The sequence below is a fragment of the Mycteria americana genome, chromosome 2 (assembly GCF_035582795.1).
Source record: "Mycteria americana isolate JAX WOST 10 ecotype Jacksonville Zoo and Gardens chromosome 2, USCA_MyAme_1.0, whole genome shotgun sequence".
NCBI classification, from domain to species: domain Eukaryota; kingdom Metazoa; phylum Chordata; class Aves; order Ciconiiformes; family Ciconiidae; genus Mycteria; species Mycteria americana.
In genome coordinates this window covers 127093711-127114076 of record NC_134366.1, presented here as the reverse complement: position 1 = coordinate 127114076, position 20366 = coordinate 127093711, and the positions used below count along the sequence as shown (strand labels likewise).

The 20366-nt window shown below is 41.5% G+C and overlaps 1 protein-coding gene across 1 annotated transcript; it reads right to left on the bottom strand.

The window, feature by feature from the left end:
- Positions 1-947: 947 nt before the first annotated feature.
- Positions 948-3133, bottom strand: LOC142406511 (cation channel sperm-associated auxiliary subunit delta-like). The gene is given in 4 exon segments (XM_075495460.1): positions 948-1416; positions 1418-1823; positions 1976-2818; positions 2887-3133. Coding segments are annotated over 4 exon segments (1965 nt in total).
- Between the last annotated feature and the right edge of the window lie 17233 nt (positions 3134-20366).

Genomic DNA, 20366 nt, shown 5'->3' with positions numbered 1-20366 from the left:
ACTGGTTATGCTGATATAGCTGTGGAGTTTTCAGAACTTGTCCCCTCTCAACTTTTAAACTATGTTCTTCTATGTATCGAAACAGGAAAAATAACCTTAGCTTTAAATTAAAGTTTAAATTACTTATGATGGAAACTCATCTTTAATATCTGTATCTTAAACTACATTATTTACATCTTGTTTAAACATTCTGCGTAATGGAATAAGGCCTTAACTAGCAATAAATACCTAAAAGTCATATATATTGCAGATTCACAGGATTCTAAAATAGTTGTCTGAAATAGTTTATAGCAAAAGCAGTATTAATTGTTGTCCAACTTGTAGACAAAATGGCCATTTCCTTACTATTGTGGTTGGTTTAATTTTAATTGACTATTACTGTCTTATTACTGTCTACCAAATTACTTTAAATAAATACATAAAAAGAATTTCTCTCTGGAGAAATTCTACAGAATGCTGGGCTTTCACAGTACAGTTATTGAGACAGGTAATATTCTCCTGATACTCAGCATGAGTGAAAAGCTTTGCTCTCTGTAGGAGTTGGTTACAACTTCAAATTTGGAAGTTTGGAGATAATTGGTCTTTGTCACACAGCCTGGATTGATACTAATTAGTAAGAAATCCTCTGAAGTCCACTTAATTTAAAAGCTGTTTCCTAAAAATAAATTTAAAAGCTGCCATGTTTCTGAAATCATCCACTTGTACTGGAAAGACTTAAACTATCTCTACAGTGAAACAAGTAGGACTACCCACATAGGATCAGTGAAAAATTTAGAATGAAAGATGAGGAAAAAAGAAAATTATGTCCTTTTTCAATTTCAAAATAATAAAACTTTAACTTTCTAATTAAAAAGAGGACATTGAGCTAGTTTCTTCATCACATTTTCATAACAACAAAACTTTCCTAAATAAAAGGGAACTTCTCCAGTTAGATTTCGCAGAGACTTTCAAAAATTCCACTCACAATACTTTAACTTTTGCTTTTCACTTTTTAGACTGATAGATAGGGAGTATCCTGTAAAAGTCAAAAGTAAAATCAGACAGACTGTCAGTGATGCCCAAAGATGTAGGTAGTTCCTGGGAAAAGCACCATAGACATATACTAAGAAGGTTACAGATAAATCACAATAACTGTAAAATGTATTCACTACACTGGCTTTAAAGACATATAGACCATTATAGCAAGGGAAAATGATCTTATTTTTATCTCCATCAAGAACCTGATGCTTGACTGAGGGCCTCTTTAATTCAGGTCCATTCCTATCCTTATGGCTCATGTAGTTTCTTCTGGTCTGTGCAGTATTTGGATCTGGAGACTCCTGTTCCTCTAGCAAAGTCCAATTTTGAGGTTGAGAGATGCAGTTGGCATCATGCGCAGTCAAAAGATAATCATAGTTACGCATTCCATTTATTTCAAACAACAAATTCAGCAGGGACATGCTTCTGAAATCTATTGCTTTCCCATAACTCAAAAATTGTCACCCAAGGATTTTTGTAATATACCAGAAGAGGACATCCCAGATTTGTAAAGTTATATTTGATCTGTAGATTGTCCTGCTGTATATGCTTTTTGGCAAGAAAGTGTGAGTCGTAGGTGTTATTGCTGATTGTATAACCAAAGTTATTTCTCAGCGCTGCTTCCTGAATGAGGCCTTTGTCATATGCGGTTACAATTTTTACAATTCTGATGTGCTTTGTTGGTGGGCAGGACACTGCAACAAGTGCAATCAGGGGAGCCACGTCAATACAACCGATCGGGTTGTCAGGGATGTCAGTGACAGCAGACATCTCTCCATCACATATGCCATTGCAGAAGTCAGCATCTGCAAATTCAGAGAAAAATTGCTGCTCCAGAACTATATGCAAGAGGTATTCAGTGTTTCCATCATGTGTAAATCCCACTTCTATTACATATGCGCTGAAAGCCAGCACATGGCGGGGTTGCTCACTGTCACCGAGGGAGTGGACCTCTTGCCTGGCTTGGGCACAAAAAAGGCCTTCAAAGGCAGATTTTCATGCATGTCAATGTAATAGATCTTGTTCCGGAAGTCTCTTGTGAGGATCTCCACAGTGCAGGACTGCTGAGATCTCCAGACTGCTAATTGCAAGCTGAGGTTGCATTTATTGAAGTCATACAACTGCGTGAAATTGCTAATCACAGGGCTGAGTGAGGTCAGCCACCCTCTTTCTTCAAACAGCATCCCTGTGTTTTTCAAATCTGCCCTGTCATCCTTGGCAATGTGCACCATGCTAGTGACCCAGCCGATGTGGCTGTAGAAGAGGTGTCTGTCCTGGGTCAAGACTGCAATCTGGGAGCTGCTAGCAGTCACGAGTAAGAAACCACTGTCAGGGAAAGCAGTGCTCTGAAAGGTCTCCAAGGGCATGAGAGTCACTTCTTCCATGATCAAGCCATTGTTGGCCAATACAAGTAAGGTATCTGTTGTCCAGAGGATGATGAAACCCCTCAAGGCAAGATTCTGGATTCTCCAAAGCTTAGCAGGACCTTTGGGCAGCAGGTGGAAGGTGGTAGAGCTATGGTTGGACATATGGCTGGTTTTGGTACCATTGTATGTGAAATAGGCCCCTGCTGCCTTCCCTGCCCCATCCTCTCTGCTTCTGTCAAGCAGCAGGCTGGTCATGGCAAAGGAGATGAAACGGTAGACCCCAAGCAGCACTCCTCCCTCTCTTGTACTGGTCTCAACACATGTAAAAGTGTAGCCCCTGTCCTGTGAAAGGAAGATGTAGCTGCTGGACACTGAGTGCCTGGTGTTGTAAGCAAAAAGGGTCCAGCTGAGCTCCTTGCACAGGGGGTCTGCTCCTGTGTAGCAGCAATTGGTGTTTGAGAGTTTGGACACAGGGGACATGACTCCTGCTGATGGGACCCACCTCTCCGAGACTCTTGAAATACATGTAGACCTGGCTGTTGATCCACCATCAAGACCCCCTCCTTGTGCACGAAGGCAATGGCGGTTGCAATGGCTTCCTTGGCCTCAAGCTCATCTGGGATGGACAGGGGGGAGAGGCTGCTCTCAAAAGCACCCAGGCTGATGAAAACGTCCTTCCCCAGATACATGGCTGCCTTTGGCTCCCCTCGGCCGGGGCCATGCCCCTCACCGGGGTGCTGCAGGACCATGGGGCTGGCACCGCGGCAGCTCACATGGGTGCCTCTTGCCGGCTTTGTGTCGTGGCCGAAATGTATTGAGTGTGCCAGCTGCACGTGGCTGCAACCCGAGCTGCCCCGTGGCCCCATAAGCAGAGCCACAGACATGGCTTGGCCACCAGCGCCTGCCAGGGCTGAGGCGCCATGTCCCTGGTGGCTGAGGGCCAGCGGTGGCAGCTGGGGCTTCCCCTGGTGAGGCTAACTGGTGGTTAACCTGCTCGCCCCGTCTGAGAGGCTTTCGTGCTAACAGTCGTGGAGGGCAAAGGCGGAGGAAGCGATGGCGACTGCCCTGGGTGCCACTGAGGGGCTGGCCGCAGCACCTGGCTGGCCTGGCGTGGGGACGTGCTGAGGGCAGGAATTTTAAAATGAAGAGGAGCTGCCTTCAGAAGGGTCTTCTTCAGCAGGCGCGTTTCCTCATGGACCTTCTCTGCCACTGCTTGAGCACAGGGAAGGTATTTTTGTTAAGCAGCTGCACTATACAGCTTCATTGCTGGGTGGTGGCCGGCAAGGTTTTTTAGTGTGAAATTAAAGCTGCATAAATATGTGATCCAAGCTTAGGTCTGAGCGCAGCCTTTGCTATCCCCTTGCAGGACAGCCGCCAACCACGGGCGCTGGCGGTCTGCGTCCTGTGTCTCACGAGGTGACCTGGCGTGCGTCCCTCGTGTTTGCTGATGCCCAGAGGGCAGGCAGCGCGGTCTGTCACCAGGCTGTGCCTTCTGATCGCATCTAGTGTTCGGATAGCGCAAGGGAACCGATACAGGTTAGAGACCTGCACGTCTAGATGGTGATTTTATCCTAATTATTGAGGGGGGAGAGGAACGGCCCACAATCACGCTTTTTTACTGGGTCTTACGATGTTACCAGCTCTCCTTCAACCATCTGAAGCTTAAGCTTTGTCCGAATTAACCACTAGCTATTGCCATTAATAGCACAGAAGATATTGGCAGTCCTTGGCAGGGCGGGGTGTTTCTCCCTCCAGCAGCACCAGGGCAATGCCGCTACAGGCAGAGGGGACAGGGATGGCATTGCCCAACCCCGTGGAAGTGGGAGGTGGGAGATGCGACAGGAGCATCGTATACCTCCTCAGTTATGCAATATTTTTCTCTCTGATACTGAGAAATATATTCAGAGGTTCTGTCGCATTGCTACTCCTTGTGTCTTTTCTTATGGCAGTGGGAAGTTGGAAGATTGCTTGATTCTGCTATTGCCTACTGTATTCACTGAGCATTTCATCAACAACTTTGTGAGATTTATCCATGTTGTCTTTAGTATTGAATCCCTGTCTCAGGTGCCATGGGAAATACATACAAATTGCATTGCTGAATAGAGGTGACTGCTCTACTTTTGTATCCAAAGTAAACGAGTTGAGCACTGCTGCCATCTAGTGCTTTCTTCTGCTTCTAAATGTCTGTTCTGTCTCATCAGTAGGTGGACTTCTTTTTTTTTTTTTTTTTTTTTTTTTTCCCTTCTCAGAGCTGGATACTGGAGATGCCAGGAGGTCCAAACTAGCTACAGGAGAGACTGTGGGATCTAGGAGTCTCTCAGTCAACCTCTGTGTGAGAGACAACTGGAGGAGCTGGCTACTAGAGGGACCAGGAGATCCAGGCCTACTACTGTGGAGACCGTGGGGTCTGGAGGTCGACCAAGAGACCCATCTCTCTGTCCCTGTACACAAAGCAACTGGAGATGAGAGGGTCTAAGGGTCAGCTGCTGAGCAGACTGAGTGCCTAAGGCCAGTTACTGGGGGATCCACGGTGTGTGTGTGTGTCTGTGTGTGTGTTGGAGCGTGCAAGAGGGCTCCTTGGTGCCAGCAACGGGAGTAGGGCTGCGGGCATTGGGTGCTCACCTGCCTAGATGCCTGCAGCTGGGGGAGATCAAGGACTCAAGAGCCAGCTACGGGGTACACCATGTGTTTAAAGGTACTTGCTGGGGTTCCATAGAGTCCCTCTGCGTGTGTGCGTGGGTAGTTGGGAGTGAGGGGTCTGCGGCAGCAAGTGGAGCGGGGCTCCAGCCCTCGGGGCTTGTATTCACGTGTCAGCAACTGGGGAGACCTGGGATCCAGGGGCCAGCTACTGGACAGCCTGAGTGTGTGAGGCCAGCTGCTGGAGGGGTCCACACTGTATCTGTTTTCAGACCTTCATCCTGATCAGCCATTTGTGTTTGTGTGACTGCTATGTTTTCTTTCTGGTTTGATCTGTGGGGCTGGCCATGTGTAACGCGTATTATATGCATGTGTCGGTGTGTGTGCCTGTTGGGAAAACGTGCTCAACCTCACTGCTGGCTGAAGCTGAGAACATGGAGCTGCAGTAGCCTTGCCTCTACCAGGACACTTTCAGCAACTCCTAACAGCGTTTCGGTATCATTCAAAACTTCAGGTAAAAGAAAGGGTGTATGTGTGTGAGTGGGGGGAATATAGAGAGAGGTCAGTTCTATAATTAGAAACTTATCAATAGAAGTGTTGAAGACCTATTTCTCTCCCTCTGAGTCCTTACATAGGAAACCAAATAGTATTATTATTCTTCATGTCATAGATAAATATTACTGACTCTAAGGATTCAAGACTTGAAGCTAACAAAGGAAATGAGCACCGATTCACTTTCAGTTTTGACTATGACTAGGTTTTGCTCAGATACAAATTCTCTGGTGACCTGTGTCTCGAAATATCAGCTTTTCTGTAATGAGGATTATGTGTTCCTTGGTTAATATGCTTTTAAAAACTTTAGTCCTACCTTTGTTTACTAAGTAGCTTGGGAGCTGTCCTGGAATTATTGGTCTTCCCTCCGGACAAAATACATCAGAATATTCCCTAAACTATGTCTATGAGTGCAATTTCTTGTTTGGGAAATGTTCTTAATGTTAGGAAGTGATACTGTTTCTTGAAACATATATTCAACTGCACTTTGATTTCAGTTTTGAAACAGGGATTCGCTAGATTCAGCAGCAGAATACAGAGGTTCAAAGCAGCTGTTCTTTGCCAGTTACTTAAATTGTATGTTGCTCCAGAAGAAACAAAGTGCCAATACAACAGAAGAATTATATATACCAAATTGCAATATAACCAAAACCAGAAGAATTTTCACTTCTAGTGTTTAGATTTGTTGATAGAGTTCCTGTTCAGTAGAAATTATGCTCAATACCTGTGGCCCGTGTGGGTCCCACTGCACAGGTTATATTTTGAGCTGTTCTCGAATAGATACTCCTTCCATGTGTAACACAGAGCCATATATGTATAGCATGTTTGGTAAGATAAAAAGATAAGTAAAATCAATTGGTTTAGGTTGTGCGAAACACTGTCAAAGTGCTAGAGTGAGTGGAAAATACCTATGCCTTGGGGAGGAGGATAGTATATAAATAGTATGATGAAAATGGAAAAAAAAAAAAGAATTTTTTTGATGGCTTTCATTATTTAAACCGAGGTCACAATGGCTACATAATGGGGGGAAGCTCAGTGATAAACCAGAGCTTTCTCACTGATCTAAAGTAAGTTTTCCCTCCACTGACTAAACCACAAAATCAACATTTCTATTATTCTTCAGTTGTAAAATGCAAGTATGGCTGCCTTACTGAGAACAGTCACCCTGCCAGTGAGAGTGCTTGGAGGACAATCATATGTGGTACAATCTCGGCTACGCTCAGGTTAATGGGGACAGAATTTTTCTTCAACTTTGTTCCCAAAGATACTCATGAAATATACAGCCAGGCGTCCATCTTTACTCAAAAGATTTAATTTTAAAGCTCATCTTCTAATTCAGTATCTGCTATAATATAGAGCTGTCCACACTAAAGTGTCATCTAGCCCGGGTATCAAAAGTCAGGTCTCTGAATTGCAACGGATACAGTAGAGACTCCTGGATGTTTTTCACTTATTCTTACTCTTTCACTTATTCTTTCACTTAGTCTTACTGTAAGGGGAGATAAGGGATTATTTCTGAGTATATTAAAATATAAAGATGTCTGCAGTAATGGAAATCCCCTGAGGGAATTTCAGCCTTTCTTCATACGCACATTGCCATTATTTCAGTCACTTGAAATCTTAATGTTTGCTGTCTTTTCAAAATTACCCTTGAATAATTTCATGGACAAAATTATTTCTATAGAGTAAAAACTAGACTGGAAAATAAGATAATAATTTTCTCAACACTTCTGTTTTTAAAACCATGAATGCTGATTAAACATATTCCAGGACTGAGTGATTTCCTGATCCCATTTAAATCAAGATGTATTTACTATGCATTTCTATCAGTTTACAGGAGTAAATCATTAATTTGTAAAATGTCACTCAGCTAATGAGCTCTGCTAATTGCTTTAGTGGTAGCTGAAAAAGTGAAAAATTAACATGGTTTAAAAAATGTTGCTTATAGACTATAGCAGTGTATAAATCAATTCAGCTGATGCTTGCAAATGTTATTCCTTTGGGTTTTCCTCTTTTTAAGTTAGATTAGATGTGGTGTTCTCCTCCTGATAATTGTGGCATAGTTCCTTAACCTGTTTCCTCCAGGACAATGAAAATTCTGCTCAAAAAAAAGACTGTAACTGTAGATTTTTACCTACTGAAGGAAATAACTTAGTGATAGTCTTTAAACAGGTGCCTCATGATCCCTAGGTATTTTGAAGCCCTAGGATGAAGGAGATAATTTCTGTATGTTGAGGAGGTTGCAGAGGAAATAACAGTCACTTCTGACCAAGAAAATAAATACTTCTTGAAATTCACAGGTAAAATATTTCTTTCTTCCTATCCTTGTGAAGAAACCATCAGGCGATATGTCCAGCTTTCCCGCCTCTCCCTGCAGATGCTACTGTCGGGGACATGCCAGAGGGAGAGACAAGAATGTGCTTGGGACATGGGCTCCACTTCTTGTAGTTGCTGACACCCAGGGTGATAGTAATGACGTTCGCTGTTGCAGCTAAAGCCTGAGCTCTTGGACCCAGATGATACTTTGAGGCTCTCAGCTTTTTGTAATATGCACTGCTAGCTCTCACAATGTCAGGGAAACACTTGAGAATGTGACCTGAGTGTACCAAAAGCTCTGCAGCCCTAAGACACGTTCAAAAATAAAACAAAACTTAAAAAATCCCTCCCTACTGCAATCCCATGGGCAACTAAAGGAAGCTGCTGGAGAAAGGAAAGGGCAGTGGCAGCTCAGACCGCTTCTGGCTCTGCTTGGGAGGAACAGTGGGAGGCCGAAGAGGGAAGACTACCCCACAAAGTTTTCCGGCTGTGACAGAAGCGATTGAACCCATCAGTCGAGTTAAAGGGACAAGGCTCAGGAATCACAGCTAATACCATTTTTCATCCTAACATCTGTCCTTAAGGATCACAGTTCTTGTTCTCCAGGCCACAGAGCGGAGATGTCACTGCCTTAGAGGTTCATGTTCTGTTTCTGGCTGCTTTTCAAATCCACTCTCTTCATCTGTAGGTCAAGTGAGCCCTAAGCATTCTGGATGAATCGTATCCTCAGCTACACTAAAAACACTACTAAATTTAATTCTTCTTTTATAGAAGGAAATTAGAGCAGAATGTTTCTCTAACTTATTGAAATGCCATTTAGAAATATATGTATTTTTAGAGTAATATGTAGAACATTTTCAATAACAGAGCCGTAAAAGATTACAAGGAGGTAGGCAATATTTTATTGTTGTTTGCCACCACGTTTTTTTCCTACCAGGTGAGTTTTTTTTCTCTGCAAGCCAGAGTTCAGACAACATGAGTGGGTGCTGAACACATTCCTCAGAAAAGTTTTCTTCTGTCCAAGACAATACTATAATGTTGTTCAGTATGTTATGAAGCTGGCTACTGGCTAGAATTTTTCTGAAGACTTGGTAGGTATTTTTAGCATTTTACAATATCCTTTACGAGGGTGTGAAACTTGACATTGATGAGGATTGCCATAAAAATACATTCATTTTCTTAGCGTTGAGAACTTCCCATTAAAAATGGGATGATTAAACCCCTTTCGGTGAAGGGCTTTGCGCAGTGTTATGTTCTGTTACAGAAGGCAAATGAGAATGTATGCATTAGGGTGACAGTGGAAGGGCAGGTATGTACTGGAAACCTTCTTCACTGTGCTGCCATCTTCCTCACTTTGGCTGCTAGGTATTGCTGGAAATGAGGGGCAGTTGTGAAAGAGCAGCCTCGTTGCATTTTTTTTTTTTTTTTTGTCTTGAACAGAATCTTTACAATGAAAACTTGTAAATTTAAGCGTATAGATTTGCAACTAACAGCCTTTGTGCGAGTTGATGCTCTGCCTGAGCTGTCAGTGCTCTGTATCTCAGTGTGAGGAACCCCGTGCGGCAGGGAGGTGCCAGCCTCGCAGAAGCCCTGCAGTGCCAAGCAGCTCTGGAAGAAGAGTATGGGGACAAGAGCTCAAGCACCTGCTCTTTCGCTGGTCACGTGAAACAACCCCAGAGCCAGCTGTGGGACCAACACACCAGCTTTAGCATCCTCAGGAGCAGGAGGAGATCCACGTCCGCAGGAGGTGGGACAGCAGTCCAGAAACCCCTGCTTGCTAAGAGAGCTATGTTCCTATGCTGTCTGGTGGTAAATGAAAAGGGGACTCTCCATATTCTTATATTAGAGTAGTTTACCAAATAGAATTGTCTCCTGCAAGTATATATGGTCCTGCTCATTATGAATGCGCTGCATCAACTATCTTAATAAAAATCCTATATGCTGCTGTAGGCAGTTAAGTTTGTTAAATAGGCCGTTATTCTCATCAGGGGTGTTTAGTCAGGTATAGCTACTTAAGAATAATACAATTTCAGCATGGCGTTACTTATACAGCAGCTGTATGATGGATGCATTGACCAATGTAGCATTTCCAAAGACACTGAAATGAGAAATAGATCCAACGTTGACAGCACCGCAGTGGGCACTGGCTCCTGGCTGAGGAGAAAAAAAGTCAGTATCTTCATTTCAAAATGCTGCTTTTATGCATGAAGAGTACAAACCCAACTGTTTGACACATTACTATGGTTTGACAGTGGATACCACTGATTAATAGAGCCTCTGTGTCTATGAAATGAAGTTTGCCATATTTCTTTCAGCAGCAAGGACAAAAATCCCCAAGTCCTTTTTAGTGCAAATTTTGTCAAAGTCAAGGGGACAATTGTCTGAATAAAAATGGAATAAAATCTTTAGGTTTTGGACAAATAAGTTTAGTTTGGACTAATAACTTTTTTTTCTGCTCATAATTCTTCATTTTTGGTATAATTTTTTTTTTCATGGTTCCATTCCATGTATAAATCCAAGTGGTAAACAATACTAACAACACTTGTTTTAGACAATGTACAAGAAGGAGGCTGAGATTAAAACCAACTTCATTATAGTCAAGTGTTTTTAATATTTCGTTAGCTTATGCTGCTTTTCTTCATGTTGTATGGGGATGCAACTTTGTAAACAGACAAGGCTCGCTGAAAAAATCAGCCATAGTATTTATAAGATTTTTGAGGAAGAGTGGTTTGTTGTTATAACCAAGAATTTTCATAGGAAAATTCTTGACTGTGCAAGAGTATAACAAAGCACAAAAAAGAACATATTCTGAGCATAAATTATAAAATAGACAAATCTATTTTTAAATTAAACTGTAGTTTTTATCCCTAATTGCCTTTTTCCTTTTTTAGAAGGAAACACATTTTTACATTTTATTGTATTTATTAAATGTTATACTACTAAGAACATACAGATATACAACTAACAATGTAAGATTCCTGAAACAGAACTGGCTTCCGTCACTACTTATTTCATATTTGATTATAGTTGTTTATACTTGGTGTTAATTTTTGCAAAGGCACAGTACTGTGATATGTTTTAGATAAAACACAGTATATTTTTAATTCAGAGTAATTTTTCTTTGTTTCTTGTATGGCATATATAGCTCAGTGATTATAAACCTCTTCAAACTAGTCCTGAAATTCTCATTTTAGTGTGTTTGTTCTTGAGATAAGTCAAGCTGTCACTAGGCAACTAAAAAGGGTCTGGGGGGGAAACAAATAAATACTTAATCCCAAGTAAGTTTATTCTGCATTTTTTTGGAAACATTAGTGTCCCGATACTGTATGTAAGAGGAAGTGATAAGGTAAATGAGAGCTCTGAGCAGTGGTCGCAGCTGGGGTCTTAGGAAGAGAAAAGGGTGGAAAATGGTATCTGAAAAGTAGCATAGATTTACTATTAGAAATCACCTATTCCCACTTCATTATCAGAATGGAAGAAACAAAGATATAACCATCATTCCTCAATTTGGATAGGAAAAGGAGATAAGCATAAAAGCCTTGGGCTCCCTCTCCCTCAGATTCCTGTAGAAGTATTAGAAACAACAATGGTGGCTGATAGGCTGTGGTGGCCATTTCTGGCAAAGCCCGAGGAAGATGCTGATAGAGCTTTTCAGAAGCGAATCCACTTGTAAACATTTGACTTCTTGTTGTGGTTTAACCCCAGCCAGCAACCAAGCACCACACAGCTTCTCGCTCGCCCTCCTGCCCCTGTGGGATGGGGGAGAGAATTGGAAGGGTAAAAGTGAGAAAACTCGTGGGTTGAGATAAAGACAGTTTCATAGGTAAAGCAAAAGCCGTGCACGCAAGCAACGCAAAGCAAGGAATTCATTCACTCCTTCCCATGGGCAGGCAGGTGTTCAGCCATCTCCAGGAAAGCAGGGCTCCATCACGTGTAATGGTGACTTGGGAAGACAAACGCCATCACTCCAAACGTCCCCCCCTTCCTTCTTCTTCCCCAGCTTTATATGCTGAGCATGATGTCATATGGTATGGAATGTCCCTTTGGTCAGTTGGGGTCAGCTGTCCCAGCCGTGTCCCCTCCCAACTTCTTGTGCACCCCCAGCCTACTCGCTGGTGGGGTGGGGTGAGGAGCAGAAAAGGCCTTGACTCTGTGTAAGCACTGTGTTATCAACACTGTTTTCAGCACAAATCCAAAACACAGCACCATACTAGCTACTATGAAGAAAATCAACGCTACCCCAGCCAAAACCAGCACACTTGTGTCCTATTATAGAGAGCCTTAGGATTTTAGTTGTTTTGGAGACCAAATCTGTATTATCCTTTATGCTGCTTTAAAGAATATTAGCATGGAGATTAGATGGCTTCCAGCAATGGTTGATTGATAACGACAGAACTCTTTAAAATTGCCACTTGTGATGACTGTCTTCTATAAAAGCAAAATGAAGCTGGTAAAACAAACCTAAAAATTACTGAAAGAGAAGTATTTGTATTGTGGTCCAGGCAGAAATCTGAGGCAGGCAGGTTTTGGGCTCACTTGAGACATGAAGTATTATTGCCAGAATTAATAACCTAAATGCTAGTGTAAAGGCCAAATGCTGAGCTTTGGTTTGTACTATGACTGCAGAATGAGACTCAAATGACCAAAAAAAAATTCCACAAAAGAAATATATGATTAAGCTGAGATCTGATACCCATGTGCAAATATGGGCATGACATTCCCCACTAAAGACAGTATTGCTTGTGGGACTTAGGATCCCAGATAACATGCTATTGACAGGAACAGGTCTGACATTGGAGAAGCACTTCCAAATGAAGGGCTATGGATGTTCAGATACTGGCTCAAAGTAATAGCATTCACTAACACAGGACAGATACAGGGATTCAAGCTGAAGGAACCCAAAAAGTCAGAGCACAGCTAGTATGATCAAGAAGTCATTATGGAGCAGCATGTATGCATATATATATATACACACACATGCACTTGAAAGCAATATGAAAGCTAGAAGCAAAAAGGTCCAATCTACAAGCAACAATACAAAGGATATGTGAAGCAGCCAATTTGTGTTTCAGTAGTACAGCTACCTCAAGAAGAAAAAAAGCTACCTTGTATGGAGTGAGGATGTTAGAAGTTACAATTAAGGTGAATGATGTGATTAGCCTAGCCAAGAGATGCATGCTGCAGGTGGCAGCTGACAGCCATTCAACTGGTATTTTTTCAACTACTGTTTTTAGAAGACTGACCAATTCATTTTCATGTGGACTGTTGAGCCATTTGCAGGGCAATCCCCACAGTCATGATAAACAGCAATATTTGAGGGGAAATCCCAGCTGCGTTCACTGAGAAATTTCTGAGACCTGGAGCAAACCTGGGCTATTGGCTATACGTATTTAAAGAAACAAGAATTGTTGCTAGGAGCAGGAAAGGGATATCAGCCGCTTGTTGGGCAGTAAGGCTGGGCACAAATAAGCACAGGATAAAAGAAATTTTTTTTGAAGGAAGAAAGGATCATGAGATGTATATGGTAAACTTAGAGGTCTTACTGAGAAGAGTCATCAGGAAATGGAAAATGGCAAAAAGTGGTAGCCTCTGATTCAAACAACAGTAGTGAGCTGTATTGCACTGCATCAGCGCTTAAGAGGAACCTGTGCAATGGTATTTCCTCCTGGGACCTGGGATCCAAAAAAGCAGTGGGCAGAGAGCCAGCAATAAAGGCAGCCAGAATACTGACGCCAAAGGCAGACAGACTCAGGTTGCCTTAGCGGTGTTGTACCATTCCTTTAAAACCATTCAAGGACAGGGATGGTTTTGAAGGCCAAAACCATCCAGCGCAGAAACAGCTGTGTCCAGGGCTCTGCTTTCTCTTAGATACAACCCCCCGCCTAAGGGAGGGGCAGAGCAAGACCCCTTGGAGGAACACCCCGCTAACATGGGAACTGTGTTGCAAGAAAAGAACCTTAGATCAGAGGCCACTAGCTCTGTGTGAGCAGGTCAAAGTCCCACTGCTATTAGCTACACCAAAACCTCTCAAATTTAACACTACAAGCAACAGCGGAGCCAAAATCCCATGATGAAGAAAGACTGTGATGTTAAACTTGGCTTCAGTGAGCAACTTCAATTTTCTTTTGGATTCAAGTTTCTTCATAGTTTTTTACAGGAATGCTCATTTGTGGTAGCTGGTAATTATTAAACCAGTCTGATTAGGATAGTATTTACACTAAGGCTGATGGATCTTTTGCTCTCCAGGAGGATAAGCTGTATTTAGTCTGGCTGCCCACAACTGAGTTCAATGGGAGTGGTAGGCCTAGATTCATAGGTACATTTAGGCCTATAATATTAATTTATTTATTCATCGATACTTAGGTTATTTGGCTTTTTAAAATTAGATTTTAATGATCAAAAAAGGTGCATGATGAATCTTTTCTCTTACATCATTGCTATTTTATATGTGTGAAGTTCTGTTTAGATTAAGATCATTTTCAAATAAGAGTGCACACGATTGTTAAACAAATTGTTTTAACAAATTGTTAAAGGATGTTGGAGCCTTCATGAAACTGAGCGAAGAGGTTACGCTTTTCTGTGTATGTGATTGCAGATTAGCCTCAGTTGTAGCTTTAGTTTACCTCATGGTAAATAATTTTCCTAATAAAGAATAAGTTTAGATTTATGAACACAGAGTCCTTTCATCTTCTTACCTAACATCTTTTGCATGAAAAAATTCACTATTGGTCTCTCTTATTTCTTATATTTTATTTAACTATATTCTAACAAAACTGATGTCTTTTATGATACTAGTGCTATCTTGCACAAATATTTCACTTGTAATTGGTGGATTTTTAGAAGTGTCTTCAGCAACAAAATAGGGCAACTTTTGATGAAGTGCCCAATGAAATTTTATTGCAATATTTTATATCAGCAAAACATTTGGCTTTATCAACCACTTCAGAAAATGCTTTTGAGGTCATAATCCATTTTCTCACTAATACCCTTCTAGATTATGCTATTTAAAAGTTATTGCTGAATGTGGTCATATTTCCAAACTATGTTGGTACATACTGATAGAGAAGAAGAGTTTTTAAAAATAACTTTTGTAGGCACACATATTCCATTTCTTCCAACGCATATCTGGTGCTTTATCTTTTCAGTTGGTTTGTTGTTGTTGTTTGTTTTTTTTTAATCTATCAGGCCCCTCTCTTCATCCCTAGATGCCTAAACAGTGCTTTGAAAATCTAGCTTTCTAAATGTATTTGTAGTACCCCAAAATCTTCAGTTTCTCAACTGCATGTTTCAGCAGCTTTTCACATTATTCCAGTCAAGAAAAAAATGGTGAGCACTGTTGAAAGATCCACACCAAATGATTCACTGCAGAATTTTTTGTAATACACAACCCTCTTCTGTGATAGAAAGGGCATTTTGTTCCACTGGGAAGGATATTTAGTACTCAGAGTGGATGAGTAAGTATCTATAGGTCCTTTCATTCCACTTTGAACAGCGTTGTATTGCAGACTTTAAACAATAACATCTCTATTTACGAATAAATATTGAGCTTAGAATGAACACATTTTGAATGAATGCCTGTGACGATACCAACCTTCTTTCTGGGTTCTTGTGGAGAACGTGTATATGCATATGGATGCATGTAACCCTTGATGTCCAAGGAACCAGTAAGTCTCATTTCACATTGTGTTCATATGTGCAAATCCAATAAAATCTTTAGTTGAAGAATGACATTAAGAGCCTGATAAATAAAGAGCACTGAATATTTAAATACTCAATATGTGCTCTTACTAGTGCCACCATACAACTGTATTTACTTCTGTAACCCCAGAAGTGTATCCTGAGAGGGGGTGGTACCTTAAGTTTGATGGCATAGAGCTTTCAAAACCAGTAAGTTTATAAGAGAAAACTGTGATTCTCAGGCCTGGGAAATGTGTATATTCAGGCTCCTGTTTTAGTCATTTGAATTTGCTAAAGAAAGAATCAGAAAACTATGTAACCTAATGTTCGGGATCAAGAGAATGCTTTAATTTTATCCACACAATAAGGCAAAAAACCCCCCACAGAATTACTTATATTTACTGACAGAGTAGTCCCGCAACTTGTTTTTATTCCAGAACTTTATGGACAGACTTTGGCAGTTAGTCCAGAAAAGTGCTTTTGCTGTACCTATTCTGCACAAGGAGTGTGTATTTCTCTGTGTAGGCTTTTGTTTGCTTGCATCTCATCTACCTTTAATTGGCCACCTAAATAATTCAAAATATTTACCCAAGCAGTTGCTAAAATATTTAGCAATATATTTAGCCTATATTCCCCAGGGAAATCTGCCAATCCTTGCCTGATGTTACTACCTTTCATTTTATGTGTGTGGTTGGGGCACAGGAGGAAAGTCTAGAAGTGATAATTCAGATCCCTGACTTCAGAATCACTGAGATGCCTCAAAGGGCAGAGTGTACAGTATCTTTTTTGCTTTATCTTGAGTAATGGATTGCCATTTATTATAGTCTACTTATTCACATCCAAAAAATCATGACTTCAGATGCCAGATGTCTCTTCATTTGCTGCATCCAGCAGAGACAGATCTTCAGCTGTTGAAAACTATGGTAAAATCATTCAGGTAAATGAAAGACTGTCCCAGTAATGTCCTCATGGAACATCAAGGCATGCAGTGGAGGTGGATGATGAGAATAAAATGATGGTTACATCAACACATTTTAACAGTAGAAACAATGTGGATATATCCCATTCTTTTGGTTTCTGTTTCTGTTTTTTTTAAAAGCTCAATTTTAGATTTGAAAAATGTAAATGTGTCAAATGAGAGAGATCACACTCTGTAAACCATAAAAATCTTCCATGACGTATACCATTTTATTCTTGAATACTGCAGAACACATGGGTAGGAGACTTTGATCCTATTAGCACTGCATGAGTGAAGCGGAAGTCTATAAGAAAACAGAACCTCAAGTTATGCCAATGGGAAAGTCAGTGATGTAAGTAATTGTCTACAAACATAGGAAAAATACCATTTATTTTACAAGGAACTAAGGTCATCCATGGCTAACTGGAAAACAGGGTTAGTCCTTTGCATCAGCTCCTGCCAGATCTGCCTGCAGCATTTTTGGTCCCACATTACCTAAGGCCAAGCAATAAATAATCTTGTTTTTCCATCCATCAAACATACCCAGCTCCTGTCCATTAGGATATGATGCAGTCGTCCTGTGACACAGGCCACTCTGAGGGATCTGGTGTGGGTTCATGGCCTGGTTCTTTGGAGCACATCACAATTTTTTCTGTTTTCTCTTATGCAGAAAATAGCTCTCCAGCTGCACACATTTTCCTAGAATGTGGATGCAGAACTTCCAGCTAACTATTTCTGAAATTATTTAAGATCCAGAGGAGATTTAATGTGAGGATCTGGATATCGCACAACAGCCAACGCTGCCTAATGCTGGTTTCTGTCCAGTGAAGATTAGATGACTTGGCAGATCATATAAAGACTCTAGACAACTTGTTCCAGGCACTACAGATACTTGTCCCAAATGGAAAACCTAAGAAAAGCACAACTGCCTGATTACTCTGAGGATGTGCAGGCCACTGGCAAGCCAGCCATCTCGTGCTGGGCCTGAGTCATGATGTGCATCCTACTGAAATTTTTAACACATTGTGAGTACTAGTGGCCCTATCTTATGGATGGAGGAAAGGAGGCAGCAGATTAAATGAGTTGATTACAGCCATAGAAAGAACTGGTCTCCGAGCCGGCGCTACAGTACAGAAGACTTTATTCTCGGCTGACTGAAGCTCGTAGTAACTTCTGCCTTTGGGCCGGTTCTTGTCAGGTGCAGAGCAGACATCCCTCAACTCTAATTTGCTTGTCCGCTGCCATCCGTGGCCGCAGCAGCACCAATGACTCCTGGTGCTGTCCCGGCTGCGTGTGCGTGCAGGAGGGCTCTCTCGGCAGTTCAAACAGCGACCGCACGCTAGGTTGGAGTGGCCTCTGGGCCGCCTGCTGTTCAGGGACCACAGTTACAGAGCTACAGTTTAGGGATGGTTTTGGTTCCTTAGAAGAGGAACTAGAGCTGGTGAAAGCAGCTGCCTTGGAGAAAATGGTCAAGTTGAGTGCATGGATAAAATACTAGGATGGAATCTGAATTTAATTCCCATTTTACCAGAGGCGTCCTTTGGGCAGGTGCTGTCCCAAACCCTCTAAGAATTTAAAGCACATAAATCACCTGGAAGTTAATGATTTAGACATCTTGAGGCTACAGAACCTGCATGTCTTTTGTTTTCCACGTTTTAAAAATAGCAGAGTGCATTCCTATTTCATAAACATAAATAGACTAAAAATTAATTGGATTTGACTGTAAAATATCTTAAATAGTTTGTGGCTTACTTGATCTAGAAAGGAGTCTACAACACCAGTGAATAAAAGGATCTTCACTCTCATGGATTTTAAAAGCCAAAAGTGAAGTACCCTTGAGAGATAAACAATGGCTTTTGTGTGTGGATATATCCTCCCACAGAAAAAGCTAACAAATCTTAATTAAAAGGTGAAAGACAAATTGATAAATGTACCTGGAATGATAAGTATGAGGCCAAAGTTACACTCAATTTAATGAAACTGCCAGACGTACAACTCCTGGGTAGTTAACAATGCTGGGTCTGTGATAAATTCGTGGTCTGCAAACTAGAAATAAGATGATAATTCTATTACAAAGTCTGTAAGTAGTATATACATTTTACATTTCTGAAAGCAATGCACTGGATTCTACATTACGTTTTATGTTTAAATAGCAATGGTTTGTTAAGTGGTTAAAACTTCCTAAGCAGTTATAGTCTCCTTCATCTCCCAAAGGGCTTTAGAAAACAGTATCTAACTTCTTTTTCTCTAGATTGCTGTCCCAGAAGTTCAGGGTGTTGGCTACAGCAACATTACAGTATAAAGACTTGTTCTGCCAGTGGTTAATTTTAGATATTTTAGATATTTCAAGGAAATTACTTAAACCATATTCAGATTATTTGTATGGCCCTCCATGGCCCTCCTTGCATTTCAAGAAGTAAAACTGTGCAAAGATGATTAATAAATAGCAAAAAATGTTTGAATGCTATGTGCTTGATTTGAGTCTTGCATCTGTTTTATTCACGTGAAATCCCATTGACTTCAATTGAATTACTCCTGATAGAAACCGGAGTGCAATAACCTCCTAATTCTGCATTTAATGAAGCCAATGGTAGATCTTATTGAACACAGCATCAGTCTCTGTTTGTGAAACAGCATTTCTCCATGTTTGAAAGTGCAAAACGGAGGTGTGTGCTGCCAAGGATCTGCTTTGAGAGTGCTCTGCGTGGCTCTTGGAGGAGTGTGAAGGGAGGAGGTGCCTACCCCATGTCAGATGCCTGTCCTCCGCTCTGGCTGTTGTTCCACAAATGCCTTGGACACTGGCAAAGCTGTCTTAAACCATCTATACACACCTACCTTTGGCTTCTTTTTCTAGTTGTACAATATAACTGTTTGGGATCCATGTGATAAATCACAGCATTAATTAAGCAGGGTTAAGAGGACTCTGCCTTTTCCTGTTGTGCAATGAGCAGGGAACACCTGAACCAGTTTCACTAGAAAGGATGTGGTTGCACAGCAGCCCAAGCAGAGTCAAGGCTGCTGTGGTCCTGCTCTCAGTGAGCCCTTTCAGGGACATGACCTAGTTGCTCTTACAGGTTTGTCAGTGGCTGACATTCTCTGAATCAGCTTGCTGCCCCAAAAGATGGGGCAGCACTGCAGCTGCACTGCTTTCCATCAGCTTTAAACTGATGTGGATCCTGATGCTGAGAAGGACGCCCACGGGATCAGGGTCTTCACTGCATCCTCTTAATGCTGTACAGACCAGTGTTCAGTAACCACTGATAAACTTGTTATGGTAGCAAGGATGGACTATTGCCGTACAGGTCTTTCCATCCTGTCCTCTTTCATTTCATGAAGAGATGAGGAACAGCTATTCAAATACAACCTGAGCAGCCAAGTTTCACCTTCTGCCTGCTGAAGTTTAATATGGAGAGGCAAGTAGTGACTGCTGCAGCTGCAAAGGCTGAGGATGAAGCTTGCATGGCTCTCTGTGGCAGAAGCAAGTACTAAGGGTTACTAAGATAAGCAGCAATAGTCTTGGAGATCAGGGAATCTGGAAAGGCTCTGGTAACAACCAGTGTGGAGGTATAGAAATGAACAGTTTAGCATGGCAGTATTTTGTGAAGAGCTGCTGAAGAGTGCTTGGATATCTGCAAGGTGAAGTTCAGAGGGTGGTGGGTTTTTGGAAGCCGGTTGACAGAGTTAGTCAAGTTTTCAGGTGTGTATTAGCTTTGAAAAAAATATTTAAGTTTTCTGGGAGATGTGCTTGTATTTGGGAATTGTATACCATCCCATAATTATGCTTGTAACATCAACAGTCTATGTGACTTCTTGCTTTGTAGGAACCAGAATACATTAATATA